Here is a 15,145-nt window from a genome sequence, read left to right as displayed (position 1 = left end):
GAAGTCACTCAGTCGTGTCTGACCCTCAGCGACCCCATGGACTGCAGCTTTCCAGGCTCCTCCATCCATGGGATTTTCTAGGCAGGAGTACTGGAGTGGGGTGCCATTGCCTTCTCCAAACAAATCTATGTATGTGTCAAAAAACAACTTTCAAAGGAGCTCAGTACTCCTCTTAAGAAGAAAAAATAGAATATTTGGTTCATAGAAAGTTAGAGGATATAAGGGTAAACACAACGCATTAAACTCTTACTATTATATCTCACAACTTCAAGTTCTATTTCCTTCTCCACTGTGAAGTCTAGATCAAATGGAAGCCAAGCAGATGTCTCCACATCCTTAGATAACATCAGAAGTTTATACAGATGAACTCAAGCTTAACTCAAGCTTAAACCTGGGGAGAAATCATCTTGTGATTTTCAGAGACGAGAAGACTTTGATAAAGTTTTTTTAAGCCAGAGTTCTTAGAGGTAGTCATCCATTTATTGCATCTACTATTTCTTATATCTGGTACATCTACTGGGCTTCCCTGGTAACTCTGTGGTAAAGAAATCACCTGCCAAACAGGAGACTTGTTTTCAATCCCAGGGTCAGGAAGATCCCCTGGAGAAGGAAATATCAACCCCCTCCAGTATTCTTGCCTGGGAACTCCCATGGACAGAGAAGCCTGGTGGGACCAAGTTCATGGGGTTGCAGTGAGTCAGACAGGACTTAGCGACTAAATAACATTACTAATAGTCATTAGCCCAACCAGGCTTCTAAAATGACTTTGTACTGATACAACAGAAAAGCATTATTTTAGCCTTGAATTCTCACCCATGATCACTTCCTTATTGTCTCTGTGCTCCAGTGCAAGGCCATTTTTCCATGTCAGTCCCCGTGGAGTCAGACATTGCTCCTGTCGCTAGGCTGCTCATCTATGCCATTTTACCTGATGGAGAAGTGGTAGGGGATTCTGCACGATATGAAGTTGAACACTGTCTGGCCAACAAGGTGAGTGTTTTATATGGTAAAATTTTCAACATTTAAAACTAGAAGTTACTATCACTATCAATTATTTTCTACACTTGCGCATTGGGGTCAAAGGGGTTAAATGAATTCTCCAGAAATTTTCAGCAAGGTAATGGCAGATCACACTAAGAAGCCACGTCAAGAGAAAAACAAATATCATATATTAACACATATTTTTGAAATCTAGGAAAATGGTACAGATGAACTATTTGCAGGGCAAGAATAGAGATTTGCAGATGTAGAGGACAGATGTGTGAACAAGGAGGGGGTAATGAGGGTGGGATGAATTGGGAGATTAGGATTGATGTATATGCACTAGCATGTGTAAAACAGATAGTGGGAAGCTTCTGTAAGGTACAGAGAGCTCAGCTTGGTGCTCTGTGATGATCAGGATGGGTGTTGGAGGAGGAGGATGGGAGGGAGGTACACGAGGGAAGGGATATATGTATACATATAGGTGATTCACTTCATTGCACAACAGACTCTAACACAACATTGTAAAGGAACTATACCACAATTTAAAAAAAGAAAGAAGCCATGTCACTTGACTCCTAGCACAAAATCCCCATGCATTATCTCTTACCCAGTTCACAGTACCTTGTTCCCTTCTTTTATGGTGAAGTGTTGGGAAATATGCAACCAAGTTTTAAGACTACAAAAGAGCCAAAGAAAAATACAAGAGTGTCTAGAACCATTTGCATTCTAGCCACAGTTAATGAACACCTCATCATGTATCAAAGGTGGACAGTGGAGTCTCAAATTTAATAACTTATAAAAATAGATATCACTATAATGGCTCAACTGATGAATATCAGAGTGACACATAGGGAATCAAAGGCCTCAAGACTCACGTGGCGCCAAACATCAACAAAGTCAAAGTGATTTTGCACCAAATTTGAGGAACAGCCAGGAAAGGCTGGTGAATCCATGGATCAATCAGGAAATTTCTTCTTCTGACTTTGTCCCCAATTCCACAGGTGGGTTTGAACTTCAGCCCCGGACAAAGTTTCCCGGCCTCCCAGGCCCACCTTCGAGTCACCGCTTCCCCTCAGTCCCTCTGCGCCCTCCGCGCCGTGGACCAAAGTGTGCTGCTCATGAGGCCCGAAGCTGAGCTCTCAGCAGCCACAGTGAGTTCTGTGAGCCCCAGGGGCCAGGAAGGGCCCCACGGGCAACTCAGAGCAAGGAGAGTGGGGTGGGTTCTATTAAACTTATATTTATCTAGGAGTTAATCGTTTTGAGCTCTTTCATGTGCACCTTTTTTTTTTTGGTAAGGAAGATAATACATATGAATATATAGGTATAAATGGTATTTAATTAAAAATCTTAAGATACTTCTAAAGGAAATTTTAAATGCATAGTGGAAGCAAGAAATATGTGGGCAAATTAAATTAATGTGTTAAGCTTATATAACATAATTTCATAGTTCTCAAAATTTTTTTAAATTACAACAACCTCAGTGGATAGATAAGGCAGAAGATTCTACTAGTTTGTTAATAATAAACCAGGCGCTTTCAGGTATTTAGGAGCAGACCTGGGTTAGAACAAGAGTTCCTCTCAATCTGTGATAATGTTTCAGTATTGAAATGCCTGCAGCGAGGGGGAGCCTGGTGGGCTGCCTTCTATAGGGTCGCACAGAGTCAGACACGACTGAAGCGACTTAGCAGCAACAGCAGCAGTAGCATAAGTCATTCAGTCCACACATACTTATTTAGTGCCTACTGAGTTCTGGATGTGCCTACTGTGTGCCTAAATTCTGGGGATCTCAATAGTGAACTACTGGAAAGTAAAAAATCTATGCAGTCATGGATCTTACATTTTTGTAGATGAGATAGACGATAATTACGTTATACGCTTTCAAGAAAAATAAAGCAGAGCAAGGAGACAGAGATGCTAAGAGGGAGCTGCCCTTGAGAAAGTGTTTCATTTCATTGTGCTACTCACTTTGCTAATTTAGTCTTGTCAATAATTTTGTCAGGATTTTCATGTTTGTTTTATTCTTCAAAGTATCATTTTCAGTATTCTACAATAAAAGTTTATGTATTTTATAAAGACATGGAGCATTTTGTTCCCATCATTAATACTAAGAAAATACCATCCTGACCTATATAGAGGATACAGGCTTATCCATGTGCCTGTTTAGAACATGCATCCATTACTTTGTTATACACTGAGTCTGTTGCTAACCACCAGGTAGAGAAAAAACTATTACTTAATTCTCTCATCCCAAAGTGTTACACAATCTCTCAAGTACAGCAAACCTCAATTTCTCTTAATTAAATTTTATTTCATTCCAACATAGAGTCTAGGGTTTGTCTCTGAATTATGTAACAAAGGATTATGATCTTTGGGTATTTAGATAGGAATGTTTTGGGGATTTTTTCCCCCTAACACTGTTAAACATCTTCAAAATCATCTTCTCTATAAATTGTCTAAGCAACAGAGCCACTCAAAGAAAGTTTGGCAGTGATTAGTCTTTTCTTTTCTCCTTGAACTTAAGAAAAATAAGCCACAAATAATTTTGGCCTTTTTTTTTTTAATTGTTTAATCCTTTTGTGGGGAGATGGTGCCCCCCACCCCATACTGCACAGCATGTGGGATCTTAGCTCCCCAACCAGGGATCAAACTCTAGAGCCCCCTGCCTTGGAAGCATGGACTGTTAACCACTGGGCCTCCACGGAAGTCCTTAATTTTGTCCTTTTGTCCTTTGCATTTGTACAGGTTTATAACCTGCTACCAGTCAAGGACCTCAGCAGTTTCCCCTCAAGTGTAAATCAACAGGAGGAAGACAATGAAGACTGCATCAGTCATGACAATGTCTATATCAATGGAATCATGTATTTCCCAGTATCAAATACAAATGAAAAAGATATGTATAGCTTCCTTCAGGTAAGTCCCTTATACTGCTGATGGTCACTTCTTAAGGTTCACAAAATATTATCCATAGGAAGAATATTTATTTTAATGCTTCCATATCATAGTTGAGGGCAATGGAACATAGAGAGGTCAAGTAACTTCTCCAACGTCTACTAATAGTAGCAGATCTGCAAGAGCAACATAACTAGGACTGGAACTTCTGGGACTATTAAGCAAATTTTGTTTTGTCTTTTTACGGAAATTCATTGCCTTGTGATATTTATAAATATCATATATGTAAAATAATTACCTTTGAAAGAGGTTTAAAGCCAGAATAATATTATCTGTTTATCAATTTCCTTTCTACTATGTGAACATTAAAATTTTTTAATTAAAATAAAAATTAGTATTAACCTAGTTGGATTATTTGTTTAATTCTATGAAAAGAAGAATGGGTATAAAATATGGATGTACTGATTCAGTTATGATTTCCTTTACAGGATATGGGCTTGAAGGCATTTACCAACTCAAAGATTCATAAACCCAAGATATGTCCACAGCCTGAAGAACATAGAATACAGCATCACACACTATTAGCTTCTCCAGGTAAAAAATTAATTAATTGCCTAATATATTGAACCAAATAAAATAATTCTTTAAAAAAGGTAAAATGTGATGAAATTAACCAAAAAGAACTTGTGATTCAAGTCATAGAGAGCAGACTTGGGTTGCCAAGAGGGAAGGAAGGGTTGGAGAGGGGTGAACTGGGAGTTTAGGGTTAGTAGATGCAAACTATTATATATAGGATGGATAAAAATTGGGGAATGAAGAACTTTTTAAATTCTTGATCCTCTCACTCCTATAAACTATTTCTCAAAGACACTGTCATAATGTCTGAGTATGGTTTTTCTTTGCTCGTGCAGAGGAGCAGACCAAATCCAGATCTCAAGTCATAACCCTCACCACTTAGAACAACATGCAGTAGCTGCAGAGCGTCCTTTCTGCTTCTAGGTCTCCTTTCACAGACTATCCAAGACTCTTTCTGCTTCTGGGTCTCACTGTTCTCTGACTGGGACTCGCTTCCCCCAGCTCACTTACAGCTTACTGTAATACTTCAGAATTCACCTAAAAATATCACCTCCTCCAAGAAGCTTTCCCTTAACCCAAGTGTCCTTTCCCAGTTCCTATCTTTTTCATCACCCTATTTCTTTTGTTGCACTTATTACAATCTCTCATAAGCTTTATCTTTATAGATATTGCTACTGTTTCCTCCACAGTCAGAGCTGAAATGGGAAGAAATCGTGATTTTGTGCATTTTGACGATACTTCAGAGCCTCCCACAGAGACTGTACGAAAGTACTTCCCTGAGACATGGATCTGGGACTTGGTGGTTGTAAGGTAAGCAACTTCTTTTAAATTACTTATTTATTTTTTATTTACTTTATTTTCACTTTTCATTCATTTTATTATTCATTATTGACTCTGCTGGGTCTTCCTTGCTATGCACAGGCAATTTCTCTGTAGCCTGCAATGCTGTCTGATAGCATTTACCCATTGTAGAATGTCTTTCAAAATTGGAGTCAGTCCTCTCAAACTCTGCCATGGCTTTGGCAACTAAGTTTATGTAATATTCTAACTCTTTTGTTGTCATTTCAACAATTTACAGTATCTTCCACAGGAGTAGTCTCCATCTCAGGAAACTACTTTCTTTGCTCACCCATAAAAAGCAACTCCTTATCCATTCAAGTTTTAACATGAGATTGCAGCAATTTGGTCATATCCTCAGGCTGCACTTCTAATTCTGGTTCTCTTGCCATTTACACCACATCTGCAGTTATTTCCTCCACTGAAGTCTTAACCCCTCAAAGTTATCCATGAGAGTTGGAATCCACTTTTTTCACTCTCTTGTTAGTGTTAATAGTATGACCTCTTCCTATGAATCATGAATGTTCTCAATAGCACCTAGAATGGTGAAGCCTTTCCAAGAGGTTTTCAATTGACTTTGCCCAGATCCATAGAGGACTCAACCATATATGGCAGCTAAAGCCTTACAACGTATATTCCTTAAAGAATGAGACTTGGAAGTCAAAACTACTTCTTGATCCATGGACTTCAATGATTATTGTGTTAGCAGGCATGATGACAACATTAATCTCATTGAGTATCTCCATCAGAGCTCTTGAGAGACCAGGTACATTGTCAATGAGCAGTAGTATTTTGAAAGGGATCTTTTCTTTCTAAGCAGTGGCTCTTAACAGTGGGCTTAAAATATTCAGTAAACCATGTTGTAAACAGATGTTCTATCATACAGGCTCTGTTGTTCCATTTATAGAGCACAGGCAGAGTGGATTTAGCATAATTCTGAAGGGCCCCAAGATTTCCAGAATGATAAATGAGCACTGGTTTCAACTTCAAGTCACCACCTGCATTAGCCCCTAACTAGGGAGTCTGCCTGTCCTTTGAAGATTTGAAGTCAGACATTGACTTTTCCTCTCCAACTATGAAAGTCCTAGTTGGCATGTTCTTACAATATAAGGCTGTCTCATCTACATTTAAAAATCTGTCATTTAGTGTGGTCAACTTCAGTAATTATCTTCTGGATAACTTGCAGCAGCTTCTATATCAGCACTTGCTACATCACCTTGAGCTTTTATGTTATAGAGTTAACTTCTTTCCTTAAGCCTCATGAACCATTCTCTGCCAGCTTCAAATTCTTCTGCAGCTCCCTTACCTCTCTCACCCCACAAAGAATTGAAGAGAGTTGAACCAAAGAGAGTTGGGGCCTTGCTCTGGATCAGGCTTTGGTTTCAGGAAATGTTGTGGCTGGTTTGGTCTTCTCTCTAAATCACTCAAATTTTCTCTATGTCAAGCAGTAAGACTGATTTTCTATCTTATCATCTAAGTGTTTACCCAAGTAGTACTTTTAATTTCCTTTAAGAACTTTCCCGAGCATTCATAACTTGGCTAACTGGTACAAGAGGCCTAGCTTCCAACTTGAATTCCCCACAAAGCTTAATCATTTCTAGCTTTTTTAAAAATTGCATTTATTTATTTTCGGCTGTACTGGGTCTTTGTTGCTGCATGCAGGTTTTCTCTAGTTGCAGCGAGTGGAGGCTACTCTTTGTTGTGATGTGTGGGCTTCTTATTGCAATGGCTACTCTTGCTGTGGAACATGGGCTCTAGAACATAGGCTTAAGTAGTTGCGCACTGGCCTAGTTGCCCTGGGGTATGTGGGATCTTCCCAGACCAGGATCAAACTCATGGGCCCCCTGCATTGGCAGGTGAATTCTTAGCCACTGGAAAACCAGGGAAACCCTATTTCTAGCTTTCGGTTTATTAAAGTGAGAGGTGTGCAATTCTTCCTTTCATTGAACACTTACAGGCCATCCTAGGATTATTAATTGGCCTAATTTCAGTATTGTTATGTCTCAGGGAATAGGGAAGCCTGAAAAGAGGAAGAGAGTTGGGGGAATGGCTGGTCAGTGGAGCAGTCAGACACACACAGCATTTATCTATTAAGTTTGCTGTCTTATGTGGGTACAGTTTATGGTACCCCAAAACAAGTAAAATAGTAACACCAAAAATTAATGACCACAGATCCATAACAAATATAATAATAATGTAGAAGTTTGAAATATTGAGAGAATTACTTCAGAGACCTGAAGTGAGCAAATGCTGGTAGAAAAATGACACCAATAGACTTGTTTGACACAGGATAGCCACAATTTGTTTAAAAACACAGAACTGTAAAGCACAGTAAAGTAAAGCACAATAAAACGAGGTATGCCTGTACTGGGGCTTCCCTGGTGGCTCAGTGTAAAGAATCTGCCTGCCAGTATAGGAGACACAGGTTCAATCCCTGAGTCAGGAAGATCCCCTGAGGAAGGGAATGGCAACCCACGCCAGTGCGGAGAATCCCATGGCAGAGGAGCCTGGTGGGCTATAGTCCATAGAGTCTCAAAGAGTTGAACACAACTTAGCAACTAAACACAACAACAAGGCCTGTATTTTAACTGCCTGCTTTTTGTTTTTCACATGGCCATCGTCCCCAGCTCTTCAGGTGTGCATGAAGTAGAAGTAACAGTCCCTGATACCATCACTGAATGGAAGGCAGGGGCCCTCTGCCTGTCCAGAGACACTGGACTTGGTCTCTCTCCGACCGCCTCTCTCCAAGTCTTCCAGCCCTTCTTTGTGGAGCTTACAATGCCCTACTCTGTGATCCGTGGAGAGGCCTTCACACTCAAGGCCACAGTGTTAAACTACCTTCCCAAATGCATCCGGGTAATGACCTCTCTTTCTTAAATTGAACACAGGATAACCATCCAATAAATTAAAAACTGCATTCCTGGGAATATTGACAAACTTCCTATTTATAAGATGGGCTCACCAGGAGAGAATACTGTCAGAAATATTCAGGTATTATATGACCGCAGTTTTTGATAGCTCCAAATACCAAATGACAATGTAAGACAAGGTTCTGACCTTATCATAATCCTCATGTCTTCTGTTCTCAAAGATTTCAACCTATGCATTCCTATATATTAATATTTAACTTTTCATATATGATTAATTATATTAAACTTAATTTTTAAATCTCACCATAACTGTTTATAAATCTTATATACTCTGCTGGGAGACCTGAAGGTGTGGTTGAGATCCTAAGCCAAGAGAGTGGGAAGGAGGTTCAGGAGGAAGGGGATATGTATACACTTAAGGCTCATTCACATTGTTGTACGGCAGAAACTAACACAACACTGTAAAACAATTATCCTCCAATTAAAAATAAATTTTTAAAAAAAATCCTAAGCCAAAGGAGTAGAGCTTCCACAGGCAACAAACCTACTATCATGACTTTTCTTCAACTCTGCTCCTACCACGTGAAAGAGCAGATTACTCCTAAATACTAAGATTTAGGTGTCAGATCCACCCATAAGATGCACAGTCCTCATTTATATTATCTTCAGTGTTAGGCAACCTGAAATCTACTTAATCCCCCAATGTGCTTTATTTTAAGCCATTCCCTCTTTGGTTCCCTTTTCCTCTGGTTCATTTGTCTCTTTATCTCACCCATGGTTTCAGGTCAGTGTGCAACTAGAAGCCTCTCCTGCATTCCTAGCTGTTCCAGAAAAGGAACAAGAGACTTATTGCATCTGTGGGAATGGCCGGCAGACTGTGTCCTGGGCGGTAACTCCAAAGTCCTTAGGTGAGAGACAGCCTCTCATAGGCAATTCTGTACCTAAAGATTGTATGTATATATGGGATCCTTATATCCAAGCAAAGAATGTGCCCCCTCTCCACCAGATGGTAGAATGTTTTTCTCTCTTTCATTCTAGGATGTCTAGAAGGATACCCCCTTTCCCTCACCTCCATCTCTACCTTGGATTCTCAGTATCATTAGCCTCTAGTCTATGCTACTTACATTCCTGTTCCTATATTTTTATAAACCAAAATAAAAAGTCACATAGCATTAAACATGTATAAACCTTGGGGTTTGGAGTCACTGAAGAAGACAGAGATGGGGCTCATCTCTACTGGTCCCCATTTTCTAGGGAATGTGAATTTCACAGTGAGTGCAGAGGCAGTGGAGTCTCAAGAGCTATGTGGGAGTGAAGTGCCTGTGGTCCCTGAGCATGGAAGGAAAGACACAATCATCAAGCCCCTGTTGGTTGAAGTAAGTAAGCCTGCTTTTTTTTTTGGATGGGTCACAATGAGTCAGGAAAAACAGTGGTGAATCCAGTTGGAGTTCCTGATTTTGGGTAAGAAGGACTAAATAATATATGATCATGTGATATTTCACAATATGATTCTCTCTTTGTCTCTCTCTCTCATCTTTACCTCTCTTGATTTAACTTTATAATTCCCCTCCCTTTCCCATCTATCAATTCATATATTGCTCCTTCATATATTGCTTCAGTTCAGTTCAGTTCAATCGCTCAGTCATGTCCGACTCTTTGCAACCCCATGTATTGCAGCACGCCAGGCATCCGTGTCCATCACTAACTCCCGGAGTTCACCCAAACTCATGTCCATTGAGTTGGTGATGCCATCCAGCCATCTCATCCTCTGTCGTCCCCTTCTCTTCCTGCCCCCAATCGCTTCCAGCATCAGAGTCTTTTCCAATGAGTCAACTCTTTGCATGAGGTGGCCGAAGTACTGGAGTTTCAGTTTTAGCATCATTCCTTCCAAAGAACACCCAGAACTGATCTCCTTTAGAATGGACTGGTTGGATCTCCTTGCAGTCCAAGGGACTCTCAAGAGTCTTCTCCAACACCACAGTTCAAAAGCATCATTTCTTCAGTGCTCAACTTTCTTCACAGTCCAACTTTCACATCCATACATGATCACTGGAAAAACCATAGCCTTGACTAGATGGACCTTTGTTGGTAAAGTAATGTCTCTGCTTTTGAATATGCTATCTAGGTTGGTCATAACTTTCCTTCCAAGGAGTAAGCATCTTTTAATTTCATGGCTGCAATCAGCTGAACGCTGAAGAAGTGATGCATTTGAACAGTAGTGTTGGAGAAGACTCTTGAGAGTCCCTTGGACTGCAAGGAGATCCAACCAGTCCATTCTGAAGGAGATCAGCCCAGGGATTTCTTTGGAAGGAATGATGCTAAAGCTGAAACTCCAGTACTTTGGCCACCTCATGCGAAGAGTTGACTCATTGGAAAAGACTCTGATGCTGGAAGCGATTGGGGGCAGGAGGAGAAGAGGATGACAGAGGATGAGATGGCTGGATGGCATCACCAACTCAATGGACATGAGTTTGGGTGAACTCCAGGAGTTGGTGATGGACACGGAGGCCTGGCGTGTTGCAATTCATGGGGTCGCAAAGAGTCGGACACAACTGAGTGACTGAACTGAACTGAACTGAATCACCATCTGCAGTGACTCTGGAGCCCCAAAAAATAAAGTCTGATACTGTTTCCACTGTTTCCCCATCTATTTGCCGTGAAGTGATGGGACCAGATGCCATGATCTTAGTTTTCTGAATGTTGAGCTTTAAGCCAACTTTTTCACTCTCCTCTTTCACTTTCATCAAGAGGCTTTTGCTTACACTTAAACAATTTGTTTATATAATACATTTGAAAATCAGTTCCAATACTTTTCTTCATGAAGAAACCTTTAGTTCCCCTATGTCCTGAAAGTCTCTCATTTCTAACTTTTTTTCTTTCCACCTAAAGCCTGAAGGACTAGAGAAGGAAGTAATATTCAACTCCCTGCTTTGTCCATCAGGTAAGACTCATTCATCATAATTAAAATGACATTGACTAGAGTATAATATTTGAAGTTCAAAGTATTTTATATAAACCCTTCCTACACTGTCCCTATGAGGTAAGACCCGAAGAACCATCAACCCATTTGGTAAGTGAGGAAACTGCTTCTTAAAGAGGCCAAGTAATTTGATCAGGGGACTATTCTTATCCCATGAATTCTGAGTCTTTATTTCTTAAACACCTATGCAACTATCAAAATGACCTTCTGACTAGTGTATGATGTGGTTATAGGTTTTAATAGAAAGTGGGTAGATTCAAAACGAATATTGCCAAAGGGAATATTTTCTTGGATATTTACTAATACAACATGGGATGCATATATATATAATACAATTATAATATACAATACAGTACAAGTAGCTGAATTGCTGAATTCAAGCCACTGCAACACTGAGTTTTGCATAGCTAACCACATTAGAGAATGAGGCTACGGTACTTCCTGAGAAAAGGTTTCCATAGCCTGTACCATTTGTCCTGTCAATATTTTTTTGGTGTCGATTCTAACATCCTATCAGTCATTCCAAGGAGGAACTAAAGAAGCTTACAGTAAAAGATATAGCTTTATCCTTGTGGAGAATTCCCTAGTTTAAATAAAAACATTTATAGAAACTTAGTACATAAGAAATTTATCAATGCAATGTGTTCTTATCTCAAACTAATGTCTAATCAATATCATTTCTTGCCTTTCTCTTCATACTCACTTCCCTTTATTTTTTGTCATGTCAAGACTTAATATATTAATAAATGAAATGTATTCTAAAAAACATAATTGCCTTATTATTTAGCCTTGTTTCTACATTTAAGTGAACTTACTGCTTACTACCAAATCCATCATAGATTTTCCTCTATTTCTGAGCTTTTCATTTTGATTTCTCTCTCATGTGTCTAGGGATAATCATCAGAGTTTTATTAAAATTAATTTTAATTACTCACATAATGCAAAAAATACTTTCTCCTTAAAAAGAACCAAAACCTCATATTAAAGGCTATTGTCATCACTTTGAAATCTTTTTCAATACTTTAATGATTATCAATGTGCATTTTTAAATAACACATTGATAAATTTGTTTCTGTATGTGTGATTTACATAAATGGATAAGTTTAATCATATAACTTGCTTTCTTTTTCACTCAAGGACTTTTAGCTTAGAAAACTCTCCATGTTAAATTATAGATTTAGATAATTCCTTTTAATTTCAAACTATCACAGTTCTGCTTGGTTTTATAGCATTTCCCAAATTGGTTTTTCCAACTATTTGCTGGACTAGATAGATAGATGCTTAAGGTAGATACCAAAATGTGAAATTCCTAATTAAGAGCCAGTAATGTATATTCTTAGTCTTAATAGAACTAAACAAAGTCTATTACCTAAATATGCTTCTATTTCCACCAGTTTATATTTTCCTGCATGATCACCAGCATTTGTTACCATCAAAGTTTTTAAATTTTGACCAAAAATGTGGATGAAAAAAAAAAGCATTGTTGCTTTAATTTACATTTCTCTAGCTGAAAATTAGGATGACTTTATTTTTGCACACTTATGAATTGCTTTCATATCCTTGACCATTTTCAATATGTTGGAGTAGTTTGGGGTTTTTTGGATTCAGTTGTATACATATCTATTGAGTAATTTGTAAATATTTCCTTTCATTTGGTAATTTGTCTTTTTTTTTTTTTAAATGAACAGTTGACTTTGTCTTTCTCGGTGCCGAAGATGGAGGCCAAATACTCCGCCATTTCCCACCCGCCTCCGCCGCCGCCGACACTGCTGCCGACGCCCACGACCCCGCCCGACCTGGTAATTTGTCTTTTTGCTTTGCTTATGTCATGTTTTCTTACAAAAAGTTTTTTGAATGTAAGAGAATTCATATACAAGTAATATATAATTAATATAACTATATTTAGCACACAATTATATATTTAACTACAGGATTAAATTTAACTACATGACTATGTAATTAATATAACTGATAGTATATACATAATTGATATATCCTACTTAATGAGTTTGGAGGAAGTATACACTTGTGAAACTGTCACCACAATCTATACCATAAACTTATCCATCACTTTCAACAGTTTCCTCTCACTCTCTTATTATTATGTTTTTGTAATATAAGATATATCCTATTAGCAAATGTTTAGATTTCACTTTCATGCATTGGAGGAGGAAATGGCAACCCACTCCAGTATTCTTGCCTGGAGAACCTCAGGGATGGGGGAGCCTGGTGGGCTGCCATCTTTGGGGTCGCACAGAGTCCGACATGACTGAAGCGATTTAGCAGCAGCAGCAGCAGGTATACAATACAGTATTAACTCTAGGCACTATGCTTTACAATAGACCTCTTGAATTTACTCATCTTGTATGACTGATACTTTGTGCCCTTTGACAAAGTTTCATTATTAGTCTATAAAGATGGGATTCAGTATGATGATAAATACTACAATTTTTTCTTTTCTTCTTCATGTCATTCACCAATTAAAAGGCCAGCAAATGTATGCTTATCAGCAACTATTAATTTCTTTTCAGTGAGTCAAATACTGTTCATCTTCACCCCCTGCCCCATGTCTAGGGTTTCCATAAAAATACTGTCTTTATATCTGGTGAAATTTGATGGAAGTAAAGACTGAGCATTAAGGTAGAATTCAGGAACTTTTGAGTGACAGCTGAAACCACCACCAAGATATTCTGGCCATGGTTTGGTCTTAATGAAACTCACTGAGTTGTGTTCGACTCTTTGCACCCCTATGGACTACACAGTCCGTGGAATTCTCCAGGCTAGAATATTGGAGTGGGTAGCCTTTCCCTTTTCCAGGGGATCTTCCCAACCCAGGGATTGAACCCAGGTCTCCTGCATTGCAGGCAGATTCTTAACCAGCTGAGCCACAAGGGAAGCCCAAAAACACTGGAGTGGGTAGCCTATCCCTTCTCCAGCGGATCTTCCCGACCCAGGAATCCAACCAGGGTCTCATGCATTGCAGGAGGATTCTCTACCAATTGAGCTATCAGGAAAGCCCCAAAAAAACAGATTTTGGGCTTCCCTTGTGGGGAATTACACAGAATCACGATGTGTCAGGTTCTTGTCAATGTGTAGCCTTCTTTTGGCTACAATTTCACATACAAAGAGGCCGGGAAAGGAAAGATTCTAGAAATCTCAGAATCCCATTCATGTATGTTGAAGATATTAAAAAACTGGAATATTTAAAAAGGGACAACTTTTCAGAAGAAGTTTAGGTTCAAGGCATAGTTCTGGCTTCTGGGTCTTGGAGATCTTTAGGAAGATACACAGTAGAAGTCATTTTCATCATGGCTGATTTGTTTCTCTAGGTGCCAAGGTGTCTGAATCATTATCTCTGAAGCTGCCACCAAATGTGGTGGAAGAATCTGCCCGAGCCTCCTTCTCAGTTTTAGGTGAGTCTCCAGCCCTAGGGGACTATAGGGGACTAGTGAACGGTATTAGACAATAGCTACTATTTTTTCCATAAATATTTTCTGAAAATAACAGCTATAATTTTAACTTCTTTGTTCTCTTCTCCTTTGGACTTATTTATTGCTTTTAATCATACTTCTATTCTTAAAAGACCCACCCTTCCTAAAAATCCTCCTTTCTTTACCTTAGCTAATTATTCATTTGTTCCTAATGATTCTGATACATCATAATCTATAAATTTTATGACTTCCTATCTCTCCCATTTCCTAGGAGACATATTAGGCTCTGCCATGAGAAACACCCAAAATCTCCTCCAAATGCCCTATGGTTGTGGAGAACAGAATATGGCCCTCTTTGCCCCTAACATCTATGTTCTGGATTATCTAAATGAGACACAGCAGCTGACTGCAGAGCTCAAGTCCAAGGCTATCCTCTACCTCAACACTGGTGAGTGACTGAATAAGTGCATGAAAACTTTGCGGTGTTATTTTAATAACAGACTGGATTATCCAGTAGGCTTGAGTTACTTATCCATTCTATGATATGTAAATGTATCATCCTAGGATATTTACAATAA

General features: G+C 39.0%; 1 protein-coding gene across 2 annotated transcripts in view; it reads left to right on the top strand.

Annotated features, from left to right (window-relative positions):
- A2M (alpha-2-macroglobulin) overlaps positions 1 to 15,145 on the top strand; it is a 71,519-nt gene that overhangs the window by 41,086 nt on the left and 15,288 nt on the right. For both annotated transcript variants that reach the window (XM_070371047.1, XM_005898457.3), the window contains exons 14-25: positions 848 to 990; positions 1,986 to 2,135; positions 3,727 to 3,894; positions 4,362 to 4,467; positions 5,139 to 5,259; positions 7,914 to 8,142; positions 8,941 to 9,064; positions 9,411 to 9,532; positions 11,046 to 11,097; positions 12,825 to 12,935; positions 14,466 to 14,549; positions 14,839 to 15,015. In XM_070371047.1, the coding sequence (XP_070227148.1) occupies positions 848 to 990; positions 1,986 to 2,135; positions 3,727 to 3,894; positions 4,362 to 4,467; positions 5,139 to 5,259; positions 7,914 to 8,142; positions 8,941 to 9,064; positions 9,411 to 9,532; positions 11,046 to 11,097; positions 12,825 to 12,935; positions 14,466 to 14,549; positions 14,839 to 15,015 (1,587 nt within the window). The remainder of the gene's footprint in view (positions 1 to 847; positions 991 to 1,985; positions 2,136 to 3,726; positions 3,895 to 4,361; positions 4,468 to 5,138; positions 5,260 to 7,913; positions 8,143 to 8,940; positions 9,065 to 9,410; positions 9,533 to 11,045; positions 11,098 to 12,824; positions 12,936 to 14,465; positions 14,550 to 14,838; positions 15,016 to 15,145) is intronic.

Source organism: Bos mutus, chromosome 5, assembly GCF_027580195.1.
Source record: "Bos mutus isolate GX-2022 chromosome 5, NWIPB_WYAK_1.1, whole genome shotgun sequence".
NCBI classification, from domain to species: domain Eukaryota; kingdom Metazoa; phylum Chordata; class Mammalia; order Artiodactyla; family Bovidae; genus Bos; species Bos mutus.
The sequence above is the reverse complement of the archived record's forward strand: the minus strand, read 5'-3'. Positions and strand labels throughout refer to the sequence as shown.